General features: G+C 42.1%; 1 protein-coding gene across 2 annotated transcripts; it reads right to left on the reverse strand.

The window, feature by feature from the left end:
* Positions 1 to 1,615: 1,615 nt before the first annotated feature.
* LOC124258234 (intraflagellar transport protein 57 homolog) lies at positions 1,616 to 7,506 on the reverse strand. Of its 2 annotated transcripts, none has more exons than XM_046692301.1 (11): positions 7,440 to 7,506; positions 5,384 to 5,545; positions 4,937 to 5,045; positions 4,588 to 4,641; positions 4,175 to 4,293; positions 3,892 to 3,988; positions 3,660 to 3,737; positions 3,363 to 3,482; positions 2,939 to 3,205; positions 2,617 to 2,683; positions 1,616 to 2,166 (listed from the first exon to the last, which is right to left on the reverse strand). In XM_046692301.1, exons 2-11 carry the CDS (start codon positions 5,539 to 5,541, stop codon positions 1,970 to 1,972), a joined length of 1,266 nt encoding a protein of 421 aa, XP_046548257.1. In that variant the 5' UTR covers positions 5,542 to 5,545; positions 7,440 to 7,506; the 3' UTR covers positions 1,616 to 1,969. The 2 variants fall into 2 exon arrangements, with proteins under 2 accessions (XP_046548257.1, XP_046548256.1); XM_046692300.1 differs by having other exon boundaries at positions 7,420 to 7,498.
* Positions 7,507 to 17,748: the final 10,242 nt, after the last annotated feature.

The following is a 17,748-nucleotide window of genomic DNA, read 5'->3' on the forward strand; positions in this document are numbered from 1 at the left end:
CCACCCATCACCCCTCCTTTCTTCTCGCATGTGAACCCAACTTGGCGCCTTCAGGGCGACGTCCCGCACAGGGGCCTCAATGTGCGGTCTTGCATCAAACTGTGTGTTGGTCATACTTGTCGTAGCAGGTATTATAGAGCCAAGCTGCAATATACCGTGCAAAGTTAAAGAGGTCGGTGTGTTTTACAGCAACGTATGTTATATTGGGGATTACACTTTCTTAGTAAAGTACACATTCTAGTACTTTTTGGGGCTGAGTCCGCAGTCCAGACTACCAGTTGTCCGACTTCCATTTTTTGGAAGTCGCGGTGGCTGAGCGGGTTAGGCGGCTGACTTTGTGTGCTGGCGATTTGGTGCCCGACTCTGAGGGTGTGGGTTCTAATCCCGGATTGGACTCAACCCCCAAAAGTACTAGAATGTATACTTTACTAAGAAAGTGTAATTCCAAATACAGTATAACAAATGTTGCATTTAACCACTTTCTAAATGGCATTGTGTAATCATGTTTTACAGCAGCTTTAACTTATAAAGCTCCCAAATCACCATTAGTACCCGGCGTTCAACTTTAAGGGCATGCGGAACTCAGCAGTGCGCTACATGGGACGACAATATCGGAAAAATGGGGTGCGTAAAAATAGCCTCAGTGTGTCTGATGTTTTGATACTTTCCCAGTAATTTAAGGTAATCTAAATGCATTTGAGATTTGGGTTATGAAGAATTCAGAATGCATTTGTGAGCAAGGGCATGAGTACAACATTAAAGGTAGTTTAAAAGGGTTAGTGTGTTGTTAGTATTACAGAATGGGTACAGCCAGGATACTGTCGGAAGTAGAAAACAAACTATTTCAGGAGTTAAACAGTTCCAACAGGCAGCAATTTTATGTCCCTTATAGAATATTAGTGATTGCAGATAAGCGTTTACTGACTAAACTGTAACTAATCAGATGATATTCAATATTTTACTTACAATGAAGGGATGCATTTATGTATGCGATTGTTCTCGTAACTTTGAACAAATAATTCTTGTTTCAGCAGAAGAAATCCTGCCAGCAAGACACAATTTTCAGATGGCCCATTTGTTGTGCAGAGTTGCGTCCCTTGGGAAAGTTTCAATCAGGGTTTGCCCAATCAGGCTTCTATATAGCAGGGGCGGATACAGCTTTTTGAGAAAGGGGGTGTGCACACTATTGAGAAAAGGAGGGGTGCACACTTTATTTCACCCAAATTTCAATGGTCATTTAACAAACTTTCAGCACAAAAGGGGGTGGGGGGTGGGCGCACACACCCCCTCTGGATCCTCCTATGTATAGTATTCCCAGCACCATGCCCATGCACCAAGTTTCATGAAGGTGAAACCACTTCAGGCTTTACTCCCACACGAAGTAGTCATGCTGTGGTATGACTGGAATCCTGTTTAAAGTGACATTAAGCCAAACTCACTCAGTCAACTGCTTGGCAAGCCCCTCATGTCTCCTGTCCTATAAAGATGACTTACGTATAGGTTCAGAAACACATTACTTTCAAAACCTCACGTAACTAGCAATGCTAATCCGTTATCTGTTGTTATAATAAGTACCGATATATGGCATGTACGAATAACTATAAACACATGACACTTCTTCAACACATTTATTTACAGATCTGGACGGAATGTGGATGATACATAAAACATGATACAAATAAAGACAATATTGGGTCTCAGTAACTATCAGTGTAACTCTTATCTTTACAGATTTTAATTCATATGAGTTTGGCAAAACTTCTCAGGACCTTTTTATCAAAATACCTGCACTGATATTAATCCAAAATTTCAAAACCTTGAGATAATCAAAATCTAAAAGATCGTATTGTTTTCATTATGACAAAAAAATTAGATGACTTTGTGTCTTCTGGGCATGTCTAAACACATCTATGGGCTGAAGTTTTGCCTTTGTTAAGTTCATATTTCAACAGCTGTGTTAAGATGAATATCACAGCCCTTTAAAGTCATTAAATGAATCCTGTCCTCCTGCCCCGACCCCTCCACCGTGGGCCTGCTTGTTCTGTGACGTCTTGTCCTTCAGCTTGGCCTGCAGCAGCACATGCTCCACCACACCTGTGCGAATGTCCATCTGTGTGTTCTCCTTCTTCAACTGCTGGATGGCCTGCTTGATCTTCACCAGTGGAGCTGAAACACCACACAACAGTCAGTAAATAATGTGTGTGCGTGTGTGTGTCTATGTGTGTCTGTCTCTGTCTGTGTCTGTGTGTGTGTGTAAATATGTCACACACACAAGCAGCCTGTAAATAATGCAACCTGGACCAGACAATCCAGTGACTGATTCACGTTGTGGTATGTTGTGAAATGCCATCAAAATGAAATGGATACTGTTGTGTCATGCTGCTGTAACGTTAAAGTTTTGTTATCCTGACATTCCTTAATAATGTGCCATCAATTCAATGACTGGAAAATTGCATCAATACCATGCACTAAATAGATCTGGTAAAATGTCTTAAAATCATTAACAATTCCAAGCCATCTAGAAATGCTCCGTGGGGATGTTCCCCCAGGGTACATTTGCTGTTTCATATAGAAGCTTTTCATAGCAGATACTGAGACTTCGACAAGATGACTCACCTCCATCTGTCATGCTGTTTCCTCTTTCATCCATCTCCTGCTTCACCTTCTCCAGCTCCTCCGTTACCTGGCAACACAAGCATTGTATGAATCAGTCATTCCCAGTAATCTATATCAATAAAATCTTGCACTATATCATTTGTTTTGTGATTTGAATGATCATTTCATTTACCCATTAACATTACATAGGTAAATATTTCAACATTTCATTTACATGACACTTAAAACATATTCCAAAATTGATCATCTTTTCGAATGCATCATAATTTCAAATTCATTACATTTATTGGCTGTTGTAATCATATTCTTCCATTTCACTAACCTCTGCAAGTGACCGTGACCTTTCTGTGACTCCACCACTGGCTTGTTTGTATCGCTCCTTTGTTTCTGCGAGCTGGTCCTGGGCAGAGCGGAAGTCATGCAGGGGCTGTTCCAACTGGTTGTTGATGTACTTCTCACGGCTGGAGATCTTCTCCAGGGTACGGCTGATCTCGTCATGTAACTTGTCCAGGTATGTCTTGGTCTCTGTCAGTGAGCTCTGGATGCCATCCCGATGTTGGTGCATCTGTTCAAGATGGATTCGCCAGTCCTGGAATAAAGATCATAAATTGTGTGTCTAGATGGCCACTGATGTGTCTAATTACTGTCGGTCTTGTCTCATCTGATGGTGACTGTCTGTCTGATTTTTCACCTTATTCTCCCCTGACAGTAAATGATGCCTGTTCCGATGGTGAACGACGTCTCACCTTGTTGTCTGTCCTGATTGTGACCTTCAGCTGTGGCAGTACTCTCTCCACCTCCAGCTTCCAGTCGGCGGCATCGGTTGTTGAATCAAGGATTGCCTCAGGTTTAGAGCCCTCCTGCATCTAAGAGGGAAAACATTCAAGTTAGCAAAAAAAACTGATACCTGACTGAGGACCAGGATAAAATCTTCATGAACCAAGATGAACTATGTTTACACCATGTTTTGATTATATCCAGGCAGTGTGGGCGTTAGAGGTGACAGCAGTATGGCCTTATTAAACACAGCCTGTCCTACCTACCCTATTCTGGTTGAGATTCTTCAGTCCCTCCAGATCCATCATCGGCTCATCATCCTCAAAGTCATCATCATCACCACCCTGTAACATCAACACATCAAAATGTAAGACAGTCCAACATTACAATGTATATAGTTCAAAAGCGTATTTCTGGTGTCCCCTGCTGTGACATTGCTGGAATATTGCTAAAAGCAGCGTAAAACAATACTCATTCTCACTGTAATATCTACCCTACCCCAAAGATAGGATCCTCCACTTTGTTAAGAGTCAACTCTGCATCTTCATCCTCGATCACATTCTCCTCTTCCATCTCCTCTTCTGGATAGGATGGCCTGTAAACATCAGGGCAACACACATGTAGCAGACAAGTTGAATTATCTCCAGCTAACGTGTGATCCAGTCAAACATAGCTATCTGTCAGGGGAGATAACTGCATTCAGAAGAGAAACACTCATCTGTAAATACCTCAAACACCTTAAAGCTTATTACATGATACCTAACAGCATGTGAAACATTACCTGTTCCACTTAAAGTGGCTGTTCTTGAGTGCCTCATCTGCCAGTCTGTCCAGAACAAAGATGCAGTGTTCTCCACTTCCCTGTTTCAGCTTGGATGGTGGGAAGTCGATTGTGTGACCCTAAAGAACAAAAATCACATTGCATCATTTATTCATTCTATGATTGAGGTTCCACTCTGATGAGGTTATCAAACCAGGCATTTCAAACAGAAATGGTTATTTTGATTTGAAACCTAGCGCCAGGCAGAATAGAGTGATTTCTGAATTCATGATAGTACATGTATACCGGTAATCATTATTCAGATAATACTTATCCATCATATGCCTCCATTCGCTACAACTTAGTACAAGTCAGTTTATTACACGGCTTCTAACAATCAACTTATTCCCTTTGTGTAGGTTCCCCGAACTCACAAATCTCCGCACTTCCTCCAGGATACTTGATATGGTGGAGTTGGGGTCATCATACTGAAAAGGAAAAAATTGTGTCACGAAAATCTTATAAGGGAAGGGCAAACATTTCCAACCAAAATACCTATTGCAAAAATTACTTTGATATAATTCAGACAGTCCACTGAGTCACAAATATTTCAAACTTTTACTGAAGACGAACTGCATTAGAACTTATTTGTGATTTTATCAATTTATTTATGTGACAGGGTTATTTCACCATATCCACAAAATCAATGTTCTGGAATGTGAACTGATCTAAAATCCTGTAAGAAACAACTCAGTACACATGGACCATCAGAGACTGACATACCTCCTGCGGCTGTTCGGAGTTACGCCCTGCAACACGCAACATCCAGGCTGCCAGTGATGTAAACATGAAGAACTGCTCTCCTGAGTTGGTGGGGATGGCAAAATAATGTCTGCAGCAGGAACCAGTGTCACATCAATACTCCAGGATTTAAAGAAAACAAACACACTTATCTATCACATGACAAATAACTACTAAAATGTCATGATTGTGTATATGAAGGAAAACGAATGTATACTTAATATTTACCTGTCATATATATACTTTAGCTGAAAAATGTCAGATTTATTAAATGATTGGGCTAGATTAGTATAAGATGAAAAATACTCAATTGCACGTATTGGTAACTAAATTAGTTGCCACCTGTCAAGTCAGGTTATTAAAGATGACTTACAAGGCAAATATAGACACCTAAAGCCCAGTAATAGTAACATATACTGAGATACTCACCTAGAAATAGGTTTGAGGTTTAACTTTCTGGAAAATTCTTTCTCATAGTTAAGAAGTCGTAATTTGTCAAGTAGCTCTTCCATGATGACAAAGGGCATGTACATGAGACCGGGGCCGCCATCCTCGATGTCGTCACCACGACGCTTGTCTTCACTCATCCTCCTGGAGTATACAAGAATACAACTTGACAAAGCAACATTAAATTACTTAAGTATTTTCAAAGTTAATGGAAATTATTTACTTGCCTTGCTATTTAATGCCACACAAAGATTTTCCAGCTATATGATGGCAGTCTGTAAACAATTGAGTATGGATCAGACAATCCAGTGACTGACATCATGAGTATCGATCTACGCAATTGAGATGACAAGCAGCAACCAAGTCAGTAAGCCTGACCACCTGATCCTGTTAGTCACCTCTCACATCAAGCATGAGTTTCTGATGACCAGTTCTTACCCAGATTTTCAAGAGTGAAACAGGGAAGTATAAAAGTGAATAGTTTAACAAATGTTTAAAACATGTTATAATATTATCAAATATCACAAAACCACTGACCTTTAGGTGTATAGCACTCCATCACTTATGCTATTTCACTATTAAGTCATATTTGCCAATCTTACAATGATCAAATCTCATATTTAATATGTTAAACGGTTGCAGTCACTGTCTACATGATAATGACCATGATGACAGTATGACTCATGAGCACATATGTCAACATTAATGATGCCTTTTCCTCGAAATATAAACAAGATTAACAATTCATGCCTTATGTTGTTTGAAAGACGGATTCAACACCTCATCAGTCACAACACTTTTTTGTGAACAGACCAGGCAAATATAAGAATATACATGTAAGAAGTTATGGATAATGGCATGGCTTCACCACTTTGATTTCTTCATGTTTTTTTAAAATCTTTGATGTCAATTAGAGTTGTGATGATATATCGTAGTATCGATAATCGTGATACCTTACCTGACAATAAATATATCGATACTTTTTTCCGTATCGTGATATGTATCAATGACCTTAAAATTGTGACTTTTCACCAGAAATTGAGGGTTATGTCAAACTTTACACTGTTTCTTGTTATCAAAATACACTTTTTTAAAGAAAATAACTAAAGATAGCATATCGTGATATGCATCGTATCATTCCATGATATCGCGATACGTATAGTATCGTGAAATATCTGCATCGGCACACCTCTAATGTCAATCTTGTCAAATAAATAACTAACTCAGTTTACCAAAGGAATTTTTTTCCGGAACTTTTTTTCCTATAACCGATGTAACCGCCAAATGTAGAATATTTATGGTCTGCTTTTTTTCTATTTATTAATATGTCATAAGGACATTATTCAGCTAACAGATCGTGGGTTCCAAAATGGTGCTTCATTTGCACAACAAAATATAGCTTCCATGCTGCTTGCAACATACGTGTCACTTTGAGAAAAATTTCACTATGATTTCCATGGTTACACCAGAGTATGGTCTCTGGTTACACTTTGGATCCTCCACTATTAGCAAAAAATAATGAAAATCATCATCAAAGACACCATCACTATTAGGTTCAGTATATAAACATGGGAGAACACTTGGCAATGGAAATTACATGATGTAAATGCATGCAAGCTTTGGTGACTAATTGAACTGGGGCTTTGCATCATATGATATTAATGAAATTATTGCAGATTTTGATAATCGTGTGGGATTACCAGATCCAACCTTTGTTTGATTACTAAATATCCCCACCATTGTGATGTTATTTCAATCTATTTATTTGTACATTTCCTCATCCAGAAAATTGTATTACTTAATAGCTTGATGTGTAGTGAAGGTGTCCTGGATATGACACTGACAGACAGAAGCAAAACAAACCAAAACAACATGAAATCTATGAATCAAACCTTACTGGGTCAGCGTCATATATGGGATACATAAGACGAATGTGCGACCAAATATATTTTGGGGCTAAAGTTAAATGCTGACAAGACATACATGCTTAGGCACAATTCACGACATAAAGTTTCTACCTGTATTCTGTGTTCCGTACCTGTAATTCTGTGTTAACTAAAGGAATTTGTTTCTGCGCACATTTGAGCCAACTTCCGTTTCAAGGGATACCTACTTTTTTCATTAAGATAAGAATAGTGTTTTGCCTTCATTTGAAGAATATATAAATCCGATTACCAATGTAGTATCTTAATTCAATTCTCATCTGAGCTTGTGCAATATTACATTTTCTTTATATATGTTACCATTTATTCTTCTATGTTGGAATACCAAAATTACCGGTCCCTCGTGCAGAGAGCTCCAAGAACGGTCTCTCACTGTGAGGAGTTTGGGTTACTATCAACAAACAAGATGGCGAACGACAAGGAACGTCTCGATGATTTCCTCAGCAAAGTGGATGAAATAGGTAATTATGCTCCATAATGGAACGATATGTCGTGGTAAATAAAACATGCGGCCAAACATGCTTCTTACAATCTTGCCGTTCCTACTACATGTGTGCTTCAGGATTGCCTATGAATTGTTAAAACTACAGAAGAAACGTCGACTTGATGTATCGATGCTCGATTCGCACTGGTTTGGTGAATACTGTCCAGGGTTGGCAACAATGCAGTTGACAGAGTGCATCACACATATAGCTTGTTGACATAAGCTGTGCTTTTGCTTCACAGCCACAGGTCTGGCATGTCTTTTTGTAGGACGCTTTTGTTGACATGGTTGAGAGTTGATGTGGACGAATTCGTAACCATCTAGAATATTAAAGTGAAGCAGCCTGCTTACACCTATAGAACAACCTATATAGGTCCTAATACTAAGTAAACTATTCTCCGCGTGTTCTTAACTTTCATGTCTTATCTACTTCCGGGTACTACAAAAAGTCCTAATTATGCATAATGCGGAACACACCCGCACAACACTCCTCCCCGTTCCGAAATTGAAGGGGGCACTCAAACCTAAACATATATAAACCAAAAACATTTGACAACTGAAACCTGCTGACCTATCTGAACTCAAAAAGAAATATTAAACGTCAGTCTCTCCTCCCCTCCCTGCTGCTGGTGAGAAAGGAGAAAAGGAAGAATGGGGACACCCTCTGAATCCATGTTCCATTCCATACCCATATTCAAATCAGCGACATCTCCTGGATGAGCCATACTGTGCAGAAAGCACAATTTTAAATTTTGTATATACATACAAAATTGAAACAGACAATTCTCAAATCAAGATATTTCAACTCAACATTTCCTGTTCAAAGAAAATCCTAAACTTACAGGGCATAAAAAAAAAACAAAAAACAAAGCCTGGAAGTACAGTTATTGTAGGGACGAGGGACATGGAAAGCGAAGCCATGAGGTCTTGGCTTCACACCCTCTGCACATGTACTGGTCTATAGCTTCAGCTGCTGGCGGTGTAATATCGACACAATCTCCATGAAACCACACGAAACAGGTTTCACACTGAATCATCAACTTCCCATCATCAGGTTTCCGGCACCAACAATGCAACTCCTCACATGATAGCCCTTCCGTGAGGCTTAGACAGACCCTGTCGGTCAGGAGTGGCATCTCCAGTGGAAATACATAAACCTCCAGCGGAGGTTTCTTTGCTGGGGAGAAGGGATTCCTAAAACTGAGAGCCCATGTCGGAACATCAATGCCCGAATCACGGCTTCAGGCGATCATGATTCATGATGGTGATGGTATTTCGGTTTTGGCCAGCGGTATAGCAGTGATGAAATACGCTCTGCTATAACACAGGGACCCTTCAAGGAGAGGTCAACTTTTGCATTTTCCTTTTATGGTGGCTGTGTCCATCACCAAAACAAGATCACCGACATTGTACTGGTTCAACAAAATATTGACATCATAATCCCTTTTGAGGTTTCCTGTGTGGTCTGGAGCATTTTACTGAGCTGTCTCGTGTGCTGCACGCATTCTGTCAGTCATAGTCTTGACATAGCTATCTGCATCCAAATGACTTTCTTGTGGCAACACTGAAAACATTAGGTCTGCTGGTGTAGTGACCTCACGGCCAAGCATCAGCTTATTGGCTGTGTACCCTGTACTCGGTTGACGCACTTTCGTAAGGCAAAAGCAATTAGTGGCAGGTGAACATCCCATTCTTCCTGATCCTTGATGAAGCAGCGGACAGCATCCATGAGTGTCGCGATTGAAGCGTTCTACCTGGCCGTTTGATGATGGGCGATAAGGAGTGGTCCTGGTTTTGTGAATTTGGAGTGTGTCACACATGGCCTTGAACAACCTACTTTCAAAATTCCTACCTTGATCAGTGTGGATAGCAAGCGGGAAGCCAAAGCGGGGAAAAGAATTCATTGACTGCACAGCGGGCAGTTTCCTCAGCCCCTTGTGAAGGCAAGGGTATACATTCGACCCATTTGGAAAACTGGTCTACGATCATCAGAATGTGTTCATTGCCACGGCGTTCTTGGCAATGGGCCCAAAAATCTAAATGAACCCTTTCCATAGGAGCTCCTGCATGGAAATTGGTCATGGAGTGTTTTGCCTTCCTATTGCCCTTCTTTTATGAGTTACACTCAGAGCAAGTGGATACATGAAGTTGAATGTCCTGCGCGACATACCATACCAGTGATAATTGGGTTTGATCCTAGCCTTGGTTAGCTTCTGCCCTTGGTGACCTGCTGAGGGAATATTGTGATGCAAATAGAGGACATCATGGTGAAGATCGCCGGGACGACCAATTGGCGTTTGGAGTCCAGGGTCATATACAGAATGCCGTCAGAAATGTGGTACAACTCCTTGTTCAGGTAATAGAATTTGCTTGCTGGACTGGATAGATTCAAATGACTCTGTGTAGGTTCTACACCATTTAACAAGAACTCTAGAATGATATCCAGATCTGTGTCATTCCTCTGAGCATTGAGAATGTTATCTCTAATGTGGGTGCGAATCTCATCCTCAGAGAGTATCAGATCCCCTTGAGAGCTTGCCTGACCCTGAAATCTGAGTCTGTTCTAGCAGAATCAATGGGTAACCCTCATCGATGGGCGCACAACCTCCAGTGGAGGGTAATGCTCCTTCAAACACCTGGTTTTTGGCCAATCTGTCGAAGGATATATCCAAGGCACCATCAGGGGTTACAAGAATGTTTACATCTGGAGATGCTGACATGAAATTCGGAGACTCATTCACGTTCCTCACTGATTGGGTGTCTGTCGGGTTGGCACCTGGAACTTGATTGGTCTAGGCACAGAGGCTTGTCATTCCCAGCTGGAGATGGCGATTCTCTTGTGGATTGAGTTTCACCTCCATTGGAGGGTGAGTGAGTGGTCAAAAGAGTGCTTGATGAGTGGGATCTACAGGGGACTTGGGACCCTTGGACAGTGGCAGCACATCGTCAACAGACTGGCGAAATTCATACCAGTTCTGGTGAGCCTTCATACAGTACTTGCAGCCATGGCAAAGGAGCTGAGATGGAAGGACATCAGTGTCTACATTTGGGCAGGCTGTCAGAGGTGGGCCGCCGGGATAGGGAGTCAGCATTACAGTGCTTAGAGCCTGGCCGATGAACTACTTTCATAGAATACTGGCTCAATTCCTCAAGCCATCTTGCAAGCTGGCCGTTAGGTGGTTTAAAATTCATGAGCCACTGCAAACTGCTGTGGTCCGTTCTGAGCATAAGCGGTCGGCCAATTAGGTAATGCCGATAGGCCCTGGTGAACTTCACAACAGCTAGCAGCTCCTTTCTCGTGAGTACAGTACTTGAGTTGTTCTTTTGACAGAGACAGGCTTCCATAGCGATGACCTTTTCAACACCATTCTGGACTTGAGTCAGTTCTGCACCAAGAGCATAGTCAGATGCATCAGTGTCTAAAATGAACGGATCATCCATGTTGGCAATTCCCAAAACTGGAGTGGACAGCAGGGCATCCTTTATCGCTTGGAATGCCTGTTCACGTTCATCAGTCCAGAGGAAAGTTTTTCTACCGTCACCTGGTACAATGGCAGAGCCAAATCAGCATACTTTGGTATAAACTGGCGATGATAGTTTGCTAGTCCTAGGAAGCGTTCCAACGTCCTTGCAAGAGTTTGGGGTTGGCCACTGCTCCACTGCGCTGACATCAACTCCTGCTTCAAGGCCATCTGGACCAATTTTTTCGTCCCAGGAACTTCGACACTCACTTGAAAGAGTTCACACTTCGCCCGGCTTCAACTTGAGTTGATACTTCCTGAACCTCAAAAACTTCTGAGGTTGTCAAAGTGGCAGTCAATTGTTTTCCCCAGAACCAGTGTGTCATCCAGGAAAGCCAAGACAATTTTCCAATTCAGCCCAGCTAGAACTAAATTGATGACCACGATCAAAGGTGGCTGGGGCATTACACAGACCAAAGCCCATCCTGGTGAACTCGAACAAGCCATATTTAGTGATAAGCGCAGTCTTGTGTCGGTCCTCTGCTTTGATAGGAATCTGCCAGTATGCATTATTGGCATCAAGCTTTGAGTACCACATTGCGGACAGTGATTCCAGACATTCTTCTATGAGTGGCAGAGCAAATACTGTCTTACGGCATTGTAGATTGAGCTTTACGGTAATCCAAGCACCATCTTACTCCACCACATCTTTCCTCACTAGTACAGGTGCTGCTGCCCATTCTGAAGTGGAGGTTGGATAACCTGAAAATCAAGCATCTTCTGTAAATGACTTTCCTCCTCGTGTGTGCAAAGCTTGGCGGAGTTCGTCTCATCCGTTGCTTCACAGGTGCGGAATCACCTGTGTCAATAGTGTGCTCTATGGCTGTGAAGTTGCCTAGATCCATGTCATGGCAGCTTAACACATCCTGGAATTCAATGAGCAGCCTCTCAAGCTTTTCACATCGTCTTCTGTTAGCTGCCAGCTGAAGATTGATTGAAGAGGTCTCGAAGGTGCTCTGGTACTGAAGTAGCTTCAGCTGACTGTGAACACAGAACAAGTTGTCTTGATTGTGGTGAAATTCGGGCAAATCCCTCTTCAAAGTTGGTACCTCCTGTGGTGGATCAACCTTGTCAGTCTTGTCATCACCTCCATAGTCAGCTACAAGATCAGCTTCAGAAACTCTAAGCCAACAGCTGACCATGTGAGAGTTTAATGGCTTCATCACCGAGGGTTTACAACACAGACAGCTGGACCGTTCGAACTATCGTGGAACGTCCGAGGAAGCACTACGGATAAATCAGGGGCTGGTTCAAGTAGGTAATGACTTGCTTCAGACATATGATGTGTCACACATGAGAGTTGTACTGCTGATCTGGCAGGAATGAAAACTTCCTTTGTGAGATGGACTGGAAAAGATTCAAATGAGGGTGCCTTTACAGAAAATATTAGTGGAAATGTATCGCCCTCAAGCCTCAACCAATCTCCATCAGTTTCAATGCAACAGTGATGAGACTTCATGAAATCAAGTCCAAGAAGGAGATCCTCCTCTAATGGGGCAACATGGAGTAACTCCTGGAACATTTTGTTCCCAATCTTCACCGTGACTGGTCCAACCACTTTTCCTGTCATGACCATATTCTTTCCGGCATTTCTAATGTTGATGATTTCCAGGGTAGGTGGAGTTGGATCAAGTTTCTTATATATGTCCTCAGCAAGAATAGTCACAGACGCTCCAGAATCTATAACGGCAGGGACCTTTATACCTTCCACTGTCACTGGTAACCAATAGCTGGCATTCAATCCCTTAGCCTGATTGATGACAACTTCCTAGTGGGCTTGCAAACACTGGGGCCTGCACTGGATGATATACCATTCTGGGCCATTGGTGGTGAATCACTTTCCTCGACATGTGGGGAACACAGTTTTCCATTAATGGAAGTAGATCCACCTATGGTTGTCAATTGTTCATTGTTGGATATAGGCACAGGGGTAGGTTGAGATGAGATTACATCTGAAGTCATGTCGGCCGAAGATGAGATGATACCCTCAGGCATCGACTGCCCAACCAAAATGTCTGAGTCCTCCTGCGGAGGGTCCGTCAGATTAGATCGTTGACAAGTTGGGTTGTCATCAACCTCCTGTTGTGGTATAACAGAAGTGTCAGTGGGCATTTCATTATCTGTTGTCTCTAGAATAAAGTTTGTGCAACTGGACCCCACAAGAACTCCTGGTCCTACGAGTCGCACATTCCTTTGCCACTCAGATGGGGCAGCAAGCTGCAGCTGTTACAGGAGGCATCCTATCCTCATGTTCCCTTACCAATGTAGATGGGGTGGGACTCTCTTGCTCTGGTGCACCCTTCATAAAATCCTGACAGACTGCAACAGTTCCTGCAAATACTTGTTGTTCTTCCTAAACTCGAGTGATATGGTGAGTGGCCATGATACTGCCTCGATGAGTCAGATGGTGCCCCAGACTTCAGCACAACTGTCTCTCCACCTGTGGGGATTACTGGGACATCGAGCGACAACTGACTGGAAAAGTCATCATCAATGTAATACTCAGCAGAATCAAAACTTGACCGAGGTTTGGCATGTCGGAGGTGTCAGCAGACTCTGACTCGAGTCTTGAATTGTGTCCTGGGGTAGTGATTCAAGTTCAGGGTTTATAAGAACATGGCTTTCTGCATCAACCAAATCTGAAGCTAACTTGGGGCTGCATCCACGTGATGAGGAAACAGGCAATTTTGGCCCATCAGAGAAGTTGACATCACATGGATCATGTTAGGTACATGGGCTCACAAGATGGACTTCCGGTGGTTGGAGTATTCTTATTTACTGCAAAGGTATTTGGTCGTGAAGTCAAACTTGCTGAAAATTCCATTACAGCCTTTGTGTAATCCTCGAACTCCTGGCACCACGGCAAAGGATTTCACAATGTCGGGACACCGGACACCCCAAGATTTACACTGTCGTGTCTCTGGTTGTTGGTGCACATGTCCTGATGGTTCACTTGTGGTAAGAGACCCATGTTGGTCTACTCCTATGGGTTCCTCACCTGCAGAAGTCGATGAAGGTGTCGCGGAATAGTTGTCCATGTGATACAAATCTTGTCGAACTGACATTAATTTCTGCTGTCGGTGAAGTCGAGCCAAGTTGTCTGAACAATGGAACACCCTCTTCACAATTGTGTGAAACTGTGTAGGGGAAACAGAACCTCCAGCGGACATTGTCTTCGTCCCTCGAGATTAGGAGTCACAGTCAGCAAATTCTGTTGGCGGTGGTTTGGCCTACCGGTTATTACTGTGAATTCGGCTTTAGGCCAAATGATCCGACCCGGTCTGTTTAAAGACTTTTCATCAAAGGACACAGACTTTGATATTTTCGGACAATCTCGAATGAGATGGTTAGAGGTCTTTGCAGTAAAAGCACCCAGAAGCGAGATGGCGGTAGGAGGCGGCTGTCTACTTGTTTGTTGTTCGATGCTTTCGTGAAATACTCAAACTGATCAAACCTTGTGGCGATTGCGACAGTGCGGCAATGACATTATCTACCTTACCAGAGATGTTTTACTTGTTGGTCCAGAAGCGACTGTGTACTCAGGTGTACCAAGTGGTGTAGATGTTGTCACTGGTGTTGGTGTCTGTACCTGAGCAGACAGTGTACTGTCAGACTGCTGTAGATCCTCCTTGGAGACTGTGGAGACATGCAATACTCATTCCTTCCTGATAAAAGAGAGAGATTGTGGGACCTCCCGTGGAGACGCATCAGCTCCTGTGGAACATATGGGCGTCCTCTTGAGGACAAACTTTGCCTTGACTTGTCAAACCCGCGAGTTAAGCCTTGCAAGCAGATCCTCATTTTCACTGTCGTCTTGAAAATAAGACTCTGAAACTTCGGCGAGCCTGTTTCTTGGGCGTCCACTGATTGGTGTAGAGTGCCCGGCCGGATGATCACGAACAGCCGTCCACTGTCTGTGGTCTCATGTTAAAGGCCCAAGCCCCTGCGCCGGAATCAAACAGCCTCTACAAACCTTGTTAATTGCCTGTGTTTCCGCGATACAGCAGGGCAGGTAGCAAAAGAGTAGCTGGCTTGTAGTTTCACCACACGTCCGCAAAGTCTCTAATATCTTCATCGTCCCTGCATCAGATTGTCAAACTTTATTGACTCTTCAGCTGGATTCTCACCCAGCGGCATAGCGGATCGAGGAAATCTGATACTAAAAGTACTCCAAAGGAATAGTTGACAAGGGTCTATCACCAACCAACAAGCTGTAGTACAATGCAGCACCACCATGCAGTGTGTGTACAAATTCCCTCTTTTTCCTTTCAGCGTCCCAACCACATGATTCACCAAAAGATTCATATTTCAACAGAAAGGTTCTCCAGTCACCAGATCCGTCAAATGTGGGAGCTTCCGGCGATTGTCGGTCAAAATGAGTTCTGCTCTCATTGGAAGTATCTGGTGGAGTGATTCACAGTCGCGGTTTCACCCGAGGTCCTGGTATGTCTGACCATAGTTCTCTGCGTTCAGCTGTGCTGAAAGCGGTTGAGTGATGAGCGGGGTGAAACACTGTATGCAGTTTGTTCATATTTTGAACTGCCCAATAAAAATCCTTGGATTCAAATGACAAGCACTGTTTGGCAATATCACAAAGTTCTGGCAATTGCGTGCTACATCATCAAACTTCAGGTCACCTTTGCTATCTCTCCAGTTTAAGGATGTTGACTGCGGCACTCTGTGTCAACTCTTTAAAGGAATCAAATCTAAAAGTGGCTACATTGATGTACACAAGCATCATGGAGGTTCGCGATATTGACACTACCTCAAAACAAAAATAGTGCACAAATTGTGATCAATAATGATGTCGTCAATTCAACAGTCGCGGGTATGAGGCTCAAAAACACCAGTACTCTTCTACAAATAGCAAACTTATCAATCACCTGGGTCAAATGAATGGCTGTCATGCAGCTGCTGCTAGTTTCTCAAATGTCAATCCCAGCCCAGGATATATATGGCAAATCGTCTCAAATTTGTGTGAAACCTTCAATGGGTTAATCATACAAAGCAGTCCCCACTCTCATCCAATAGTCACTCATGAACTAGAATGAAAACCCCATGAAGCCAATCTGAACTCGGTTAAATACAACCATCGTATGCCAGACACCAGCGATGTCCACAAATAAACCAAAACTTCAGTTCTAAAAAAACAAAGCTGACATAACAACCACTGTCAAAGCGTTGAAGATAAGTACAAAACCTTCCACACAATTTAAAACAATACCACTCCAAAATATCGAGGCCAAACTATCACAGTTCACCTCTGGCTAAGCGGTATAAGCACGAGCTCACAGTCACAACCACGTGTCACAAACGCGCCCGACTCGAACTCCAAAACAAATCAAAATGCGATGGGCCCAAACAAAATAACCAAACCACACGAATCCCCGCGATTCGACAGTCACAGCGCCACTAAAGTGAAGCAGCCTGCTTACACCTATAGAACAACCTATATAGGTCCTAATACTAAGTAAACTATTCTCCGCGTGTTCTTAACTTTCATGTCTTATCTACTTCCGGGTACTACAAAAAGTCCTAATTATGCATAATGCGGAACACACCCGCACAACAATATCTAGAACTCGTAGACAACTTCACAGGGAACTCAATGATTTAACAGTATTTAGAATTAGACAAAATTTTCATTTATAGTATGGTACATATAATCATTTAGAAGACTTGACATTTTTAAATATCTTACAATAAAAATTACAATTGATTTGTGTTCTCTTATGACCTGACATGATGATAACAGAGGTTATGGTTAAACTCCTATACCACCTACTACCTCTTATTCCACTATGCTAGAATATGTTTTCATGGATATTTATTTCTAGTCTTTAGACTCTTTACAAAGTATGGCAGATACATTATACCAGCCTTGAGCATGTACTAGTTATTATTGGATAATGCGTATATAAATATCTATTCAGCCATGTACACATTAGTTTTAACACATTTAACAATTTTATGGATATTGTATACTAACTTTTACTTTTAGAGTTGCAGGTATATAATTTCTTATGTGTACTAATAAATGTTATTTTTTTCTATAAACAGGTCTGGTCATTTTGAAACTGACTACATCATCATAACAAAGGTCTATTATTAGCTATATAGTCATTCCTGCAAAGAAATACTAATACTAACTATATGTTTTCTTTAAATCTTTATTTACAAAAGAACCATAAAATAATGAATTTTATAATTATAACTTCATTTGTACAATGTTTACAGATTAAAGCTTGTGAAAGGTTTGAACTCAAATGACCAAGATGTCCTCAAGAAGTCCATGCAGCAAGCTGACCAACTTATTCTTGAAACACCAGCCTGGGAAAGCAGATGATGGCTCCACTGATGCTTATGATGGAGATGAAATCCACACAAAACAGATTTAAC

The sequence above is a fragment of the Haliotis rubra genome, unplaced genomic scaffold (assembly GCF_003918875.1).
Source record: "Haliotis rubra isolate DU_JTF1 unplaced genomic scaffold, ASM391887v1 Scf688, whole genome shotgun sequence".
Taxonomy (NCBI): domain Eukaryota; kingdom Metazoa; phylum Mollusca; class Gastropoda; order Lepetellida; family Haliotidae; genus Haliotis; species Haliotis rubra.

What these genes read in the sequence shown, in the direction of transcription:
- LOC124258234 (XM_046692301.1), bottom strand. Translation starts at nt 5,541, where the DNA reads ATGAGTGAAGACAAGCGTCGTGGTGACGACATCGAGGATGGCGGCCCC. An exon ending in AGCCACTTTAAGTGGAACAG is followed by an intron (nt 3,989 to 4,174) that starts GTAATGTTTCAC and finishes TGATGTTTACAG; the next exon opens with GCCATCCTATCCAGAAGAGG. An exon ending in TGGAGGATCCTATCTTTGGG is followed by an intron (nt 3,738 to 3,891) that starts GTAGGGTAGATA and finishes TTGATGTTACAG; the next exon opens with GGTGGTGATGATGATGACTT.